The following is a 15,000-nucleotide window of genomic DNA, read 5'->3' on the forward strand; positions in this document are numbered from 1 at the left end:
ACTGTCCTTATTACATACCACCTATGAATCAGAGCTTTTTTTTTTTTTTTTTTTTTTAACAGCAACTTGTATTGAAAGTCTGGGTCACTGTCTGGGCATCACTAAAGTGTTTTTTTTCTTTTGCCTTCAAGTTAGTCTTGACTTCTGGTGACTGCACGGACAAATCCATACAATTTCCTTAGCAACACTTTTGGAAGTAGTTTGGCATTCTGTTCTTCCTATGACTAAGTAACTGGTTCAAAGTCATCCAGTTGGCTTTGGGTCTAAGGCAGGACAAGAACTCACAACCTCTCCACTATCAGCCTGATGCCTTTAGCCACCACAGCAAACTGGCTCTCCATCATTAAAATACACAGGCGTAAAAGAAGAGGTTTATTTAAACACAGAGCTCAATTCCAACAGTAGACCACTTCAGCAATTCATAGTAGTGTTTATCCTCTAATGATAAGGATTCAATTGGTATTGTTATTTCTGTCACAAAGAACCTTTCTCCAAATTTGACTCAATAGCAGCTAACCATTTAAAAAGTGTGTGAGGCTGGTGAAATAGGTATCCCAAGCACTGCTTTTTCCTCTTGAGTCTGCTTCTGTAGCTTCAATATTTCTGAATGAAAAAAACCTGCTTTATTCTGGTTCCATATGTCTGAATAAAGAACTGCTGCAATCATGCAGAGCAAGGTCAGCAAATCAGATTTTAATATTTTTTTTTCATCAATGATTTGGACGAGGGGATAGATGGGGAACTCATTAAATTTGCGGATGACACCAAGTTGGCAGGAATAGCCAACACTCCAGAAGACAGGCTTAAGATACAGGAGGACCTGCACAGACTTGAACACTGGGCGCTATCTAACAAAATGAAATTCAATGGTGAAAAAAGTAAGGTTCTACATTTAGGCAAGAAAAACCAAATGTGCAGGTATAGTATAGGGGGTACCTTGCTCAATAGTAGTAACTGTGAGAGGGACCTCAGAGTCCTAGTGAACAATCACTTAAATATGAGCCAGCAGTGTGCTGCAGCTGCCAAAAAAGCCAACACAGTGCTGGGCTGCATTAACAGAGGGATAGAATCAAGATCACGTGAAGTATTAATACCACTTTACAATGCCTTGGTAAGGCCACACTTGTAATATTGCATCCAGTTTTGGTGACCACGATGTAAAAAAGATGCTGAGACTCTAGAAAGAGTACAGAGAAGAGCAACAAAGATGATTAGGGGACTGGAGGCTAAAACATATGAGGAACGGTTGCTGGAATTGGGTATGTCTAGTTTAAGGAAGAGAAGGATGAGGGGGGACATGATAGCAGTGTTCCAATATCTCAGGGGCTGCCACAAAGAAGAGGGAGTCAAGCTATTCTCCAAGGCGCCTGAAGGCAGGACGAGAAGCAACGGGTGGAAACTAATCAAGGAGAGAAGCAACCTAGAACTAAGGAGAAACTTCCTGACAGTTAGAACAATTAACCAATGGAACAACCTGCCTCTAGAAGCGGTGAATGCTCCAACACTGGAAGTTTTTAAGAAGAGACTGGACAGCCATTTGTCTGAAATGGTATAGGGTTTCCTGCCTGAGCAGGGGGTTGGACTAGATGACCTCCGAGGTCCCTTCCAACTTTTTATTATTATTATTATTATTATTATTATTATTATTATTATTATTATTATTATTATTATTATTATTATTATTTCTTTGCCCAAGCTCTGATATCCGAATTAACTTAGCTAAGTAAAAAGTTCCTGAAGTGGAACTGGGAAAAAAAAAAGAGGGTCTTAATTTATCTCCTGCCCTCTGTTTAACTAAAAGAGTGAACAGGTAATTTCAGGGAAATATGGCCAACCATCAACTTACCTACCATTTCATTTACCATCCAGCATATCTTCAACAGTAAACTAACAAACAAAAAAGTCCGCTTTTCTTTCTAATAAAATTGCAACAATAAAAAGAAAACAATCTTACTTTTTCCATTAAAATATTTCTTTTTGCCTGTGGGAACGAATCATAATTTTGTAAAAGGATTATGTTTTTTTTCCCTAACTGCTGAGTTGGAGATCAAATTATTTTTTAAAATTAAAATGGATGATTGACAAAACATTATTAAAACGATAGCATTTCAGAATTGCTTCAGGCATCTGTTTATGAATAGCTGATAATGTATAAAAGCAACCTCTCTCTTGAGTTATATAATAGTACAAATCAGTAGTGGCTGTGGATAGATTTACAGTCCTTGATTTAAGTGTTACTTATTAATTTCTCTTGAAATTTGTGAAATCTGCTTCATTCCAAACACTGCAGGGTAGCTTATTGCTTGGCTGGATTATAAAGGATTTGTATATTAAAAATGATAACATGAGAGAGAGAGATTTTTGGGCACTGGAGTAGTTCTGATTTCTACCATGCAACTTTCTCAAAAGATTTCTTCCTTTGAAAAAGAGGATTTATTATTATTTTTTAACCTTATTCTCAACACACTTGAACAACTCTTTCAAATTTCTCTTCATGGTGTTTTTGAGTTTATTGCTGAAAGTGATGGAGAACACAAAAGAATGCAGTCGATGCATATCTTTCCATCACAAATGAACCTTCCGGATTAGCTAATTTCCTATCTGAAACCAACCAATCAGAAGAGACCTATGGGATTTAACCAAAGTGTAATCAACCAGGGAGACTAGAGACAACTAAAGAAATGACTGCTCAATGAAAAAGTATTTGCCCACATGCCCTTGTTCACTTTATAATTAAGTGCAAAAAGCATCATAATCCATCTATGTACATTTCCCTAAAATGCTTTTCTCCTTAGAACAAAATTTCAACAGATTCTTTTTTTTTCCTCTCACCAAATTGAACTAAGACAAAAAAAATGAAGGAGAATGTTTCCATATAGGATTTGTGGGCATAATTAGCAAGGCATTAGGTCAACATGCTTACCAAAGACATTCCTTCAACCAAAATGACACAGTGAGCTTTGTGGTGTCAGTTCTCTCTCTTAAGTTCATGCAACATTATGTTACATGTACAAAATGGGTAAAGGTAATGTTAACTGGGTGAACTTTGTGCTCCCTTTCCTCCCCTGAGGATGCGGTTGCCTCCAGTCACTATAGTCATTACTCTTGATAAACCGAGAACAACTTGGCAATAAAGTTCTTGTGATTTACAACCCTGATTAATCAAGGTACTAGTAGATAAGTAGAGAATCTGGACTGGCTCTCAGTCTATAAGTAGCAAGGAACTATAGTTCACTCATCCTTCTTCTCTTATACCAGGGGTAGGCAACCTTGGCTCTTTTATGACTCGTGGACTTCAACTCCCAGAATTCCTGAGCCAGCATGGCTCAGCTTGGAAACCTCTCCCTTTCTCCTCAGCATGGCTGGCTCAGGAATTCTGGGAGTTGAAGTCCACGAATCATAAAAGAGCCAAGGTTGCCTTCCCCTGTCTTATACATTCTTATAGTTAACTTAGAAAGTGAATGAGGAGTCCACAGGGTTTCTTTATTTTTCATTTTAGCCATTGGTTTATACATACTTGATTTCATTAAATTATCGTATGCCAGGAAGATCATATTCCTGGGTATCTAAGAACATATGTGGGAGAGGAAACACTTGGGACCACTTATTAGACATATCCAGAATTTTCTGCAGAGCAAAATTTGAAAATATTTCAGCTCGGGACTAAAGAGTCAGATTCATACTTTTGGCACAACAGAAGTAGCCCTTATTACTTGCAGCATCTTTGTTTGATAGGTAATTAATCCACAGCTGCTATTTTTTAATAACCCTCCAGAAGCTTGCAAGTACGAACCCTAAATAAATTATTTTTCACCTAGAGAAAGAGAAGCCAACATGTTCTGGGCAAAATTCCTTGCAATAATCACAGAGCATTACAGTACATTTGGGAGTAGATTTCTACTTAATCTTCAACAAAAAAAAAGAAAAACAACTTACCAGCCGCTATATGTATTTGAAAATGAAGCTGATGTAAATTAATTGTGTTGGACCATGCACTCATGTAACCATTTATTTCCAACCTCTTGGGGGTGTGGAGAATAGATTTAGGACAGGTAGCTTTTTAAAAAGGTGGAACTTACCTATGAGCACAGAGCTTCCTTGGCTCAATATTTTTCTTGTTCCTGAAGGAGATGTTATCACCGAAGGAATGCCTGGCCCCACGAGTGACAGAGTGGCTGCCATGTCTTCAAATTGATGGGGGAGTTGCGGTGGGTCTGGGAATATATTGCAGAGACAATGACACAATAAGGAACTTTCTCCCTATAAAGGAGATTAATGCCTAATGTTATTTAGTAACCCGTTCAGATAAATCTTGGCGAAATGAATTCAGAGAAAAGACCATTTTTTAAAAAACTGCACGCCAGAGAGATGGATAAGAAAGTAACAGAGAGAGAGAGATGGAAGAGGAATTCCTACAAGCTAAGAAAACTTATGTCAACAAAAATTAAAAAAACAAAAAACAAAACATGGCCAAAGTCATACCCTGAAAAATAAGATCTGCCAAAGGTAATTGATGTATGATTTGGGGAAGGCACCCAGGTTTCTGGAAGGGGGCACCCTTCATCAACAAGTCTACAGTAGCTTTTGCTTAGTCTAGCCTGCTGTCTTTCTTACTATGTCTTTCTTTCTTCCTGCTGTCTTTCTTACTATGGAGTAAAAGTGTCACAAACGTGTTATTAGGCAAGGAAATCCATCACCGAGTATCATAAATCAGTCCCAGGAATACATTAGCCCTGAGCCTCTGGACCTGACAATGCCTTTCTAAATCACCCAGCTAAACTCAAACTGTTTCCTATTGGGAAATGTAAGACAAAGTAAACTTCACCCTTCGATGACCCGAGTCCCTCCTTTTTTTGTTGTATATTTTTTTTAAAAGCTGGTAGGCTGAATTTATGCATTTGTCAGCAAGGTGTGAAATTGGTACAGTGTCACTCGGTGATTTATTACAGGCCCTGCTTCTCCAACAACACTGGGACAGAAAACAGGAGGATAGTGTTTTCAAGGAGGGAAGCTGGCTGTGGAGACACAATCCCTTCTGCCTTCAGCCACTGCAGGAAGAACTCCCAAAGTTGATTGATCCTCCCCAAACCCTGAACCCAGTGCAGGGGTTGTCAGTACAGGTTTCAAGGATGTCAGTGGGAGTTGGGGATGTGTATGAGATTTTCAGCCAGGTTTAAAGGTCTAGCCCTCTGACACATTTCATGTTAATTGGGGGACAAGAGTAACAGAATTATATTGCAAGGACATTTGTTATGGATACGCTCTTGTAATTCACAGCCATCAGCGGCTTCCCCTCTGTTGTTGTTGTTTAAACAGCAGAGATTTCTTTCTGTGGCACCTCTACATAAGACAAGTTAATTTTTATCCTCTGCAGTTGTCAGCTAAGAGCAAAGCTGAAGGTGGGAGAGATTAATGGTCCTTGAGCCCCTCTCCCTGATGCACCCACTAAATGTTTTTTTTACATCTTGGTTTTCCACGCAGTCTCAAATGGACTCAAAAAATAAAACTCACTGAGTTGAATTACATTTATTAGCAGGAAAATATTTTGGAATGCTGCCTTTCATGGCTCGACTGTTTAAGGGTCAAGATAGCATTCTCAGCCATTGCCATGTGAAACGATTATAACAATATTCCAAAGATCAGCTTTAACTAGGCAGTTCCCTTAAAACAAGTCCAAAGCGGAGAAATTGGAATCAATGACAAAAACTTTAATGCGTCCCTCAGGTCATCAATGGCTGCCACTCAGAGGGACCTCAGACTCCTCGTGGACAATCACTTAAATATGAGCCAGCAGTGTGCTGCAGCTGCCAAAAAGGCCAACACAGTGCTGGGCTGCATTAACAGAGGGATAGAATCAAGATCACGTGAAGTATTAATACCACTTTACAATGCCCTGGTAAGGCCACACTTGGAATACTGCATCCAGTTTTGGTCACCACGATGTAAAAAAGATGTTGAGACTCTAGAAAGAGTACCGAGAAGAGCAACAAAGATGATTAGGGGACTGGAGGCTAAAGCATATAAGGAACGGTTGCTGGAATTGGGTATGTCTAGTTTAATGAAGAGAAGGACAAGGGAGGACATGATAGCAGTGTTCCAATATCTCAGGGGCTGCCACAAAGAAGAGGGAGTCAAGCTATTTTCCAAGGCGCCTGAAGGCAGGACAAGAAGCAACCGATGGAAACTAATCAAGGAGAGAAGCAACCTAGAACTAAGGAGAAATTTCCTGACAGTTAGAACAACCTGCCTCCAGAAGTTGTGAATGCTCCAACACTGAAAGTTTTTAAGAAGAGACTGGACAGCCATTTGTCTGAAATGGTATAGGGTTTCCTGCCTGAGCAGGGGGTTGGACTAGATGACCTTCGGGGTCCCTTCCAACTTTTTATTATTATTATTATTATTATTATTATTATTATTATTATTATTATTATTATTATTATTATTATTATTATTATCTGGGTTGGAAAAATCTGGGTGGCCATCAGAAGACAAGTGAAGAGGCACAGAAAACAGTTACTACACTACGGGTAGTTCTCGACTTACAACCACAACGGAGCATCGATTTTCCGTCGTTAAGTGAGCTTTGCCCCATTTTATAACCTTTCTTGCCACAGTTGTTAAATGAATCACCACAGTTGATAAGTTAGCAAGTGAACCTGGCTTCCCCATTGACTTCGCTTGTCAGATGGTCGCAAAAGGTGACCACATGATCCCGGGGACACTGCAACTGTCATAAACCTGACCCCGTTGCTAAACATCTGAATTCTGATCACATGACCGTGGGGGGACGCTGCAACGGTGAGAAGTGTGAAAAACGGTCGTAAATTACTTTTTTTCAGGGCGGTTGTAACCCTGAATGGTCATTAAATGAACTGTTGTAAATAGAGGACCACCTGTACTATCTAATAGTCTTACACAGACTGTGGTAGCCCAGATTTGGTAGCACTGGGCATAAAATTACGATATGCATTATTTAAAATGAAAATTGGGTCAGTTTTCCAGTGGACGGGGAAGGGTGTCAATAAAGAGCGGGTTTCAAGCATGTGAAGAGGAGGAAAGCTATCATTTCGTCAAAGCCCAATTCTGAGAAACGCGTTTGCTATGGGATCCAAGGACATTTGTGAAAAAAGTCCCGTTAATTATCAGTTGGAAAGCTGGTCCTAACAGAATTACTTTTTGGAGAAGCTTGATTCTTCTCATGATTTTTTTTTTCTTCCATTTAACCATGTTCAGTTCTCAGAGACTGCCTAGACATGTCCATGTCCCTGCAGATTCCCCCCCCCCTCGTTTTCTTAACAAGGTTTTCCAAAAATGGTTTGTCACTGCCTCCTTCCTAGGGATGAGAGAGACCGACTAGTCCAGGGGTAGACAACCTTGGCTCTTTTATGACTTGTGGACTTCAACTCCCAGAATTCCTGAGCCAGCCATGCTGGCTCAGGAATTCTGGGAGTTGAAGTCCACGAGTCATAAAAGAGCCAAGGTTGCCTACCCCTGGACTAGGCCAAGTCCATCCAACTGGCTTTGTCACAGTCTTCCATTTTCTAGCCTGATGCCTTAACCACTACACCGGATTGGCTTTCCTTCTCATGATGAAAATATCAGTACAAAAGACGTAAACTCCTGATGCCTTTAGTGCTCCCATTATTGATCGGTTCCCCTCTCCAGGAAATGCAGTTTTCATCAAAGAAAACCTGTACCTTAAATACAAATATATTTAAAGGATTTTGATCCTTGTTGATTTCTCCCAATTAAATTACACTACACAGCCACGCATCCTTTGATCACAGGCTTTTTGGTTGGAGGGAAAAAAATGACAAAAGATATTAATTCTCAAAAAGATTGCATACTTTAACTTACCGAGGACTAATAGCTGTGTGCTTTCTGTTACTTCCCCGCGGATGTTGGCAGCCCTGCAAGAATATGATCCTTGGTCTGAGATAGATACGTTTCGAATCAGTAGGGACCCATCGTGGATGTGAAGGTCAGTGACCAGCTTGGTTTTATTCCTGAACCAGGTAAGTTCTGCCTCGGGCACACCTGATATAGGAACACAATGAAAGAGAGAGACAGAGAGAAACACAAAGAATATCCATGGTGAACCTTGTGCAAAAGCATTGTTGTGGGGTACCAGACCAACCCATTGTTCCGCGGTCCATTTTTGTTGTAGTCTAACAGTGCAGAAAATAAATTTAAAAAAATGTTTTCAACGTACGAAAGCTCCAGATACGTTGCTTTCGTCTTCCATGCTTTACAAAAATTTGAATTCTAAAGTTATTTAATTGACAAACAGCTTCTTTCATTGTTTTTTTATGGCTTTTATACAGGTGATCCTCAACTTACAACATTTGTTTAATGACCAGTCAAGTTATAATGACACTGAAAAAAAGTGATTTATGACTGGTTTTCACACTTACAATCATCCCCGTGGTCACATGACCAAAATTCAGGTGCTTGGCAACTGGCATGCACTTATGACAATCGCACTGTCCCAGGTCATGTGATCGCCATCTATAAACTTCCCAGCCGGCTTCCAGCAAGCAAAGCCAATGGGGGGGAAGCCAGCTACGTTTTATGACCTCATGATTCGCTTAACAACCTCAATGATTCGCTCAACAACTGTGGCAGAAAAGGTCACTAAATGGGGCAAAACTCACTTAACAACTGTCTTGTTTAGCCCAAAATGGAAATTTTGGGCTCAGTTGTGGTCGCACTTATAAGTAAATATAAAGTATACTTGATATACTTTATTTAAAGTATAAGTATACTTTAAAGGGTTACATTTAACCTTCCCAAAGAAAGGGAAAACATACAAACGAGTTTCCTTGAACACGGTGCATTTTCCCTTCCCCAAATCATCAGCAGATACTGTATTAGTTGTACCGCCGCTATTTCTGAGCCATTTCTGTCATGGAGAAAACACACGGTAGCTCCGCCTTTTCTGATCCTCCTTTCCATATTTGTAACCCCAAGAGAAGTGGAACTACCCTGCAAAGGAGACAGTCCTTTCAAAAGAGGACCGTGCTTGGCCTGGTTTTCCTCTTGCTGGAATGTAGAGGGAGATTGTGTACAGGTAGTCCTCATCCTACAAGCACAACCGAGCACAACGTTTCTGTTCCTAAGCAAGAGCAGAACACTCTAGGTGAATTTTGCCCCATTTGGTGACCATTTCTTGCCACATCTGTTAAGTGAATCACTGCAGTTGTTAAGTTAGCAACACGGTGGTTAAGTGAATCTGGCTTTCTCGTTGACTTCGCTTGTCAGACGGTCGCAAAAGAGGATCACGTGACACGACCCCCAGGACACTGCAACCGTCATAAATATGAAGCAGTTGCCAAGCATCGGAATTTTGATCGCATGGCCCCGGGGATGCTGTAATGGTTGTTAAGTGTAAAAACGGTCATAAGTCACTTTTTTTCAATGCCGTTGTAACTTTGAATGGTCACTAAATGAACTGTTGTAATCTCCCTTGTCCTATAACTTGGAACTAGCCCTGGATTGCTCTTATCATTATTACTGGAACTAGTTGCTCCACACAATTAAGCTTATTGAGTATATATCCTTTCTCTTTTGTGCTACGGTTGGCCAAGCTTCAAGGGCCAATTTTAACTAGGGAATTAGCAGGGGAAGATCTAATTTCTCTCTTCCAATGCTTTGGCCCTAATCCAGCCTCTGCTTCATTGGTTGTCAAATAAAGAGGAAAAAAAAATAAGTTGGGAGATCCAGTCTGATCTTCCTGATGACATCTAATTTCCCTCTTACCGAGGTGCCTATGGCAAAGAGAGACATTTAATCTGATTTAGCAACCTTGCATCGGTTGGGGATTGCAATAAATGATTGTACTTTTATCTTCTGCCAGTGTGTTTTTCCTTATCCTCACCATCACTCACTCTTTTGCTTCCATCATTTTTTTTAAAAAAAAATTCTTCTTGTTTACTTTCATTCCCTTCTCCTGTGGTCTCCCTCCGTTATGCTAAACAAAGGTGTGTATGAATTTTTGTTTTCGGTTTCTGGAGGAGAGAGTTACTTCTTCTTGTTGATTTTATTTCTGCAAATTCTGGGACTCAAGAGTGAAGAAAACACACTGTTACTTTTCAGTGGCACTATTCTGTACACAAAGATTTTGGCATAGGCAGCCTGATATTGTCACAATTGGTACCTCTGGACCAAAAAGTGATGTAGGAACGATTCACTAATTTGTTGTCATTAAGGATTATCCTTGTGGTGGGCTACATTATCCATCAAGTACAAAGTATTATTTTCCAACCCTTGTTCTATCCAGTTCTTCTTTTTTTGCTCTTATAGCTCACTCCTCTGTAGGTCCCAAAGCCAGAAGGGTTCAATATGGAATAATACCTTATGAGCCATTCTCTCATATTAGCTTACAATTTCCTCCTTTCTCCCCATAAATTCAAAGATGGCTGAAGGAAAAACACTTAAGGCTTTACTCTATGATAATCCAGAAATGTCAGTAAAGTTGGCAACTCTGATCCAAACTGGACATGGTTTCTGGTTTCATTGGCTCCTGCTTGTTTCCAAGCCTAATGCCAAGGCCTGGTATTAACCTGCAACATCTTTCAAAGCAGGAAGCCACAATTTCTGAATATATTCCTTCCTGAGTCCAGAAATAAAAATATATGTGACAAACCACTCTATATATTAAAATATGAGAGAGAGAGCAGACTTTTAAAAATTATTTTGATTATTTTTTTAAAATTATGGATTGCTTTCCCCAAAATATGAGCTCTTTAGTAGGTTTACTCAAAATAGACAAGTTACGCTGCTCATAAAAGGCTACGCTGCTCACAAAAGCTCGGTTCACAGGCACTTCCCTGATGTTCTAGTACAGTGATGGCGAACCTTTTAGAGACCAAGTGCCCAAACTTCAACCCAAAACCCACTTATGTATTGCCGGGTGGGCATGGCCGCCAGGCGGGTGTGGTCCGCCGGGTGGGCGTGGCTACAGTGGTCATGGCAAACGGGTGGGCGTGGCCAGGGTGGGCATGGCCAGTTCAATGTTGCTCCTGGGGAGGGATGCCTGTGGGGGTCGGGCAGGGTTGGGGGAGATCCAGGGGTCTCTGGCGGGTGGGGCGGTGGCAGGAGGCTGGTTCTGTGGGGTGAGGCGAGGCAGGGCGGGGGTGCCAGGTCGCAGGGCAAGGCGAGGCAGGGGCCGGGGCGGCTACTGCCTGACACCATCAGCCCCGCACCCAAAGGCCAGCAAGCGCATGGGTGCTGGGATGCATCTGGTCACGTGGGACCTCGGCAAGTTAGCAGGTGGCTGGTTGAAGAGGACAGTTGCCATCTCTGGGGCATGGCGCGCGTGCCCACAGAGAGGACTCCGAGTGCCGCCTCTGGCACGTGTGCCATAGGTTCATCACCACTGTTCTAGTATGTTTGCTGTTCTTTGTTATTCTGACTTGCACTAATATATATTTCCAATTCTGCTGTTAACATATATCTCTAGCCTTAGGACAGAGTTCACCCTATAGAACCTGATGCCTTATGTTGCCTTATCAGATAAGCTACATTTCAATCTTCAGTTGTCCAGTATAAATATTTTCTCCTGAAAGCACAGTCGGAAAGCAGGTAGATCCATGGTTCATTTTTTTGGGTAAAATAGAACTAAAGTGTCCTATGGTTAATTGAAGATTAAGGCCTTCATGGTGAATAAGTGGAAATGATGGTTGTTTTATCATGCTCCAAATCCATGAAACTGCCTTACGCTGATTTAAATGATTGTTCCATCTCACTCAGGGCTGACATGCAGCAACTCTAAGACCTCGGGCCATGCTTGAAGCTATATTTCAGATCTGCATTAAACTATGTTTTTTTCCACTGATGAGCATTGCAGAGGATCCCAAACAATCCAATAAAATGTTTTAGTTTTCAAACTGGATGCAATGAAACCTAAATGCAGGGCTTTTAAGCCTGCTTATTAATATAGTTATAACAGACCTGCAATTTGGCAGTTAATGGTCACATTTATCCCTGGAATTGTTTTCACTGTGCTTCCGATATCAACCGAAATAGTTGGCAAGTTCTGGTTGGTCACAGCGGTTCTTGATGTCTTTATCAGCGGTTTCCCTGAAAAGAAACCGTGAATTATAAAACAAATAAGACAAGAAACAAAGCATAGGCACAGTTATCATTGATTAATAAAGGAGAATATTTGTAGCTCAGGGTTGAAATGAGGGATCCTTGGTGCTCTCTGAGCTTGCTTGTTTTTGATGCTGAGGACGTTTATCTAGTTTGGGTAATGAAACATCTGCAAGAAAACAAGCAAGCTCAGAGAGCTAAAAGGACCCCTCGTTACAACTTATTTATTTGTCAGTTTTGTACCAGTAAATGATTTCTGCTGAACTAAGCAATGAAAACAGCATACAAACCTGGTCACTAAGACAAATGGAAGTGAAATACAATGGAAATAATAATCTCGGGAGGGACAGTCTCAAGAACCATCGACAATTTGTATATGATCGTAAACAACATGTCAGCTTATAAACAGATACTTGATAAATATCTTTTGCTTTTATAATATATTATATGTATTAAGATTTATTCTGTAAAATTCCCTTGAACGAGCAAACTGGCTGCAGAACGAGAGAAATGAAAGCCAGTTGCATCAATAAATCAGAGTGTGACTAAAGCTATTATCTGCCTAATTAAATGACAATCTTGACATTTAATTGTATGCAGATAATAGACTCACTTTGATTATTTCTGTAATGCTAATTTAAGTTATCCTAATGTTTTTCCTTAAGGTCTTATGTACTTAATTCTCATCTTTCATTGGAAATTTCCATGTGGGGCCCCTGGTCTAAAGTGATGATCTAAAATAAGAATGCTGCAAAGTGCAATGAATTGTAGAAATTTCATGTTGTAGGGAGGGAGGCAGGGTGAGAGAAAATCCTAGAAAATATATAAACCTCAGTGCAGATTCACCTGTCTGCATTCTGGTCATCCACTTCAGAAAATTGTAGTGTGGGTTAAGTTCTGAATGCTGGCTGATTTTTGTGGAGGCTTCTATGTGAGCTTGTTCATAGGCTATCAGAATGTGAAGTGGGTGAGCTTGGGCCAAGACAGGAGCCTATAATGTCTAAACAATTAATCCCTTATAAATCTACAATAGCAGGAAGGAGAAAGAATTGGCACGGAAAGGGTGGCTGTAAGTTGAGGAGGAGGAAAAATTATGGGTGCTTTAGTTGGCAGCCTCAACTAAAAATATGGAAATCTGATTTTGTTTCCGTGCCTCCCCTTTCCCCCAATACATATGTCACTAACACAAATCCATAAGCCATCATAACCGCTAAAATATACTTTATGTGTAACTGGCTGTATTTCAATCCCCATTCTGTAGAAGTAACCCACCAAAGCATGGCAGTGGGGCAGCTTTTGTTTATATCACTTGTATGCAGACTCCTTTAAATGTCAATATAACGAAATATCCAGCCACAAACATGTTCTACTGAGTCATGAAAAGTTCACACAGTTCTCATTTTTTATTGGGTACTCCTAAATCACAGAGAAAGAGAGACCTCAACTGGCAACTGGTCTTTTAATTCACTGTTTCTTTTTTCTGTGATCTCCTCATTAGATTATATACTTGTCTGCTGTTAGCCTATAAAAAGCAATTTGTCATTCCAAAAATGGAAACATTTGCCCTCTGCAAACTCATGTGTTAAATTAATCAATGAGCCAAGTGTTTCATTTAGCTTGAACAAAGATTGCCCACTTCCTCTGACAAAAATCCAGGCCTCCCCTCCTTCCCCACAATGTTGTTTTAATTGCACATTATCACATTCGTACAACTTGGTATCCAGATTTGAAGCTGCTGAATGACTGGATACCTGTGGCTCGTGTTTGACAGATGAGGCTATTCAGAAGCTGCCCAAAAGCAGCTTTGCATCTAGAAAATTTGACCCAGGAGATTTTGCATTTCCTAATTTGTTTGCATGAGAAAATGAAATCAAGGCACGGACTATTTTATTAGAAAAAACTGTTGCTGGTTACTGAAAACCTGCAAACAATCTAAATGTGTGTGTGTCTGTGTGTGTCTTATGAACCTACACGCATACACATATCAGACAGTGATTGATTAGGCTCCATAAATTGGCTTGGATCAAAACTGTGGTTTGAAGGAAGAGGCTTTCCTTCCAAAACTCTAGTCTAAAGTTAAAGCCTTTGGAATGTGCCCATCGGGAATATACAAACTGCAAAGACTCTTTGCAGCCTGGATTGCTATGCTCTGTTGAAAGTGGTAAACTTTAAAACTCAAGCATCTACCTGGATCAGGATGGATTAATTACTTCAATGCTTTATGTTGTGTTGCTATTAAGTCTATGTTGTTTTACCATATTTGTGTTTTTAAGGAGAAAAAGCTGCATTGATGTTGTTGTTGTCATTTTTGAAAGGAGGAAATATTCCTAAAGTAAGCATGGGGTGGATAGGGGATCTGTCCGCCACAATGAATGTAAAAGTGAAGTTTAATGATGAGAAATTAGTTTGGTGAACTGACTTTCTTAGAACTGATCAACATTTTTGGAGCAAAACCCACTGGGGACTTACGTAGAAGTCTGCGTGCAATCCTTCCTAAATCCTTTTACTGGAGTGATCTTGGTGTCTAAAGCAAACTGAGAAGCATGTATCAAGCCATGATTTTTGATCTTGGATTATTTAGACTGACTAGAGTTTAAATAAAGTTTTTACTTTGGACAAATTGATTAGTTCAAAACAGAATAAATCTGATTTTGTGCCAGAAAAAAAAGGATGGTGGTGAGGTGGCAGCTGTGCATATGCAATACTAAAATAGTTTAAAATTATGCCTAAATTAGATCAAAATCTGGGTCCTGGGTCAGAAAAAAGTATCAGTGAACTATTTGTCTGAAGTAGCTCCATATACATTGGTTTAAATACTATGACTGCATCCTAACCTTTAAGTACTTCAGATGGCCAGGTAAAAATTCTGCAGCACTATGCAAAATTGTTTCTAATTTCCGTGGCTTA

General features: G+C 40.1%; 1 protein-coding gene across 1 annotated transcript in view; it reads right to left on the bottom strand.

Annotated features, from left to right (window-relative positions):
* The window catches only part of LOC107295932 (ADAMTS-like protein 1), an 81,786-nt gene that overhangs the window by 13,979 nt on the left and 52,807 nt on the right, over positions 1 to 15,000 (bottom strand). The window contains exons 8-10 of the mRNA XM_015825265.1: positions 11,953 to 12,081; positions 7,858 to 8,037; positions 4,080 to 4,214 (exon numbers count right to left, since the gene is read on the bottom strand). Coding sequence (XP_015680751.1) covers positions 4,080 to 4,214; positions 7,858 to 8,037; positions 11,953 to 12,081 — 444 coding nt within the window. The remainder of the gene's footprint in view (positions 1 to 4,079; positions 4,215 to 7,857; positions 8,038 to 11,952; positions 12,082 to 15,000) is intronic.

This window comes from Protobothrops mucrosquamatus, unplaced genomic scaffold (assembly GCF_001527695.2).
Source record: "Protobothrops mucrosquamatus isolate PMUCROS unplaced genomic scaffold, P.Mucros_1.0 scaffold2579, whole genome shotgun sequence".
Classification (NCBI taxonomy): Eukaryota; Metazoa; Chordata; class Lepidosauria; order Squamata; family Viperidae; genus Protobothrops; species Protobothrops mucrosquamatus.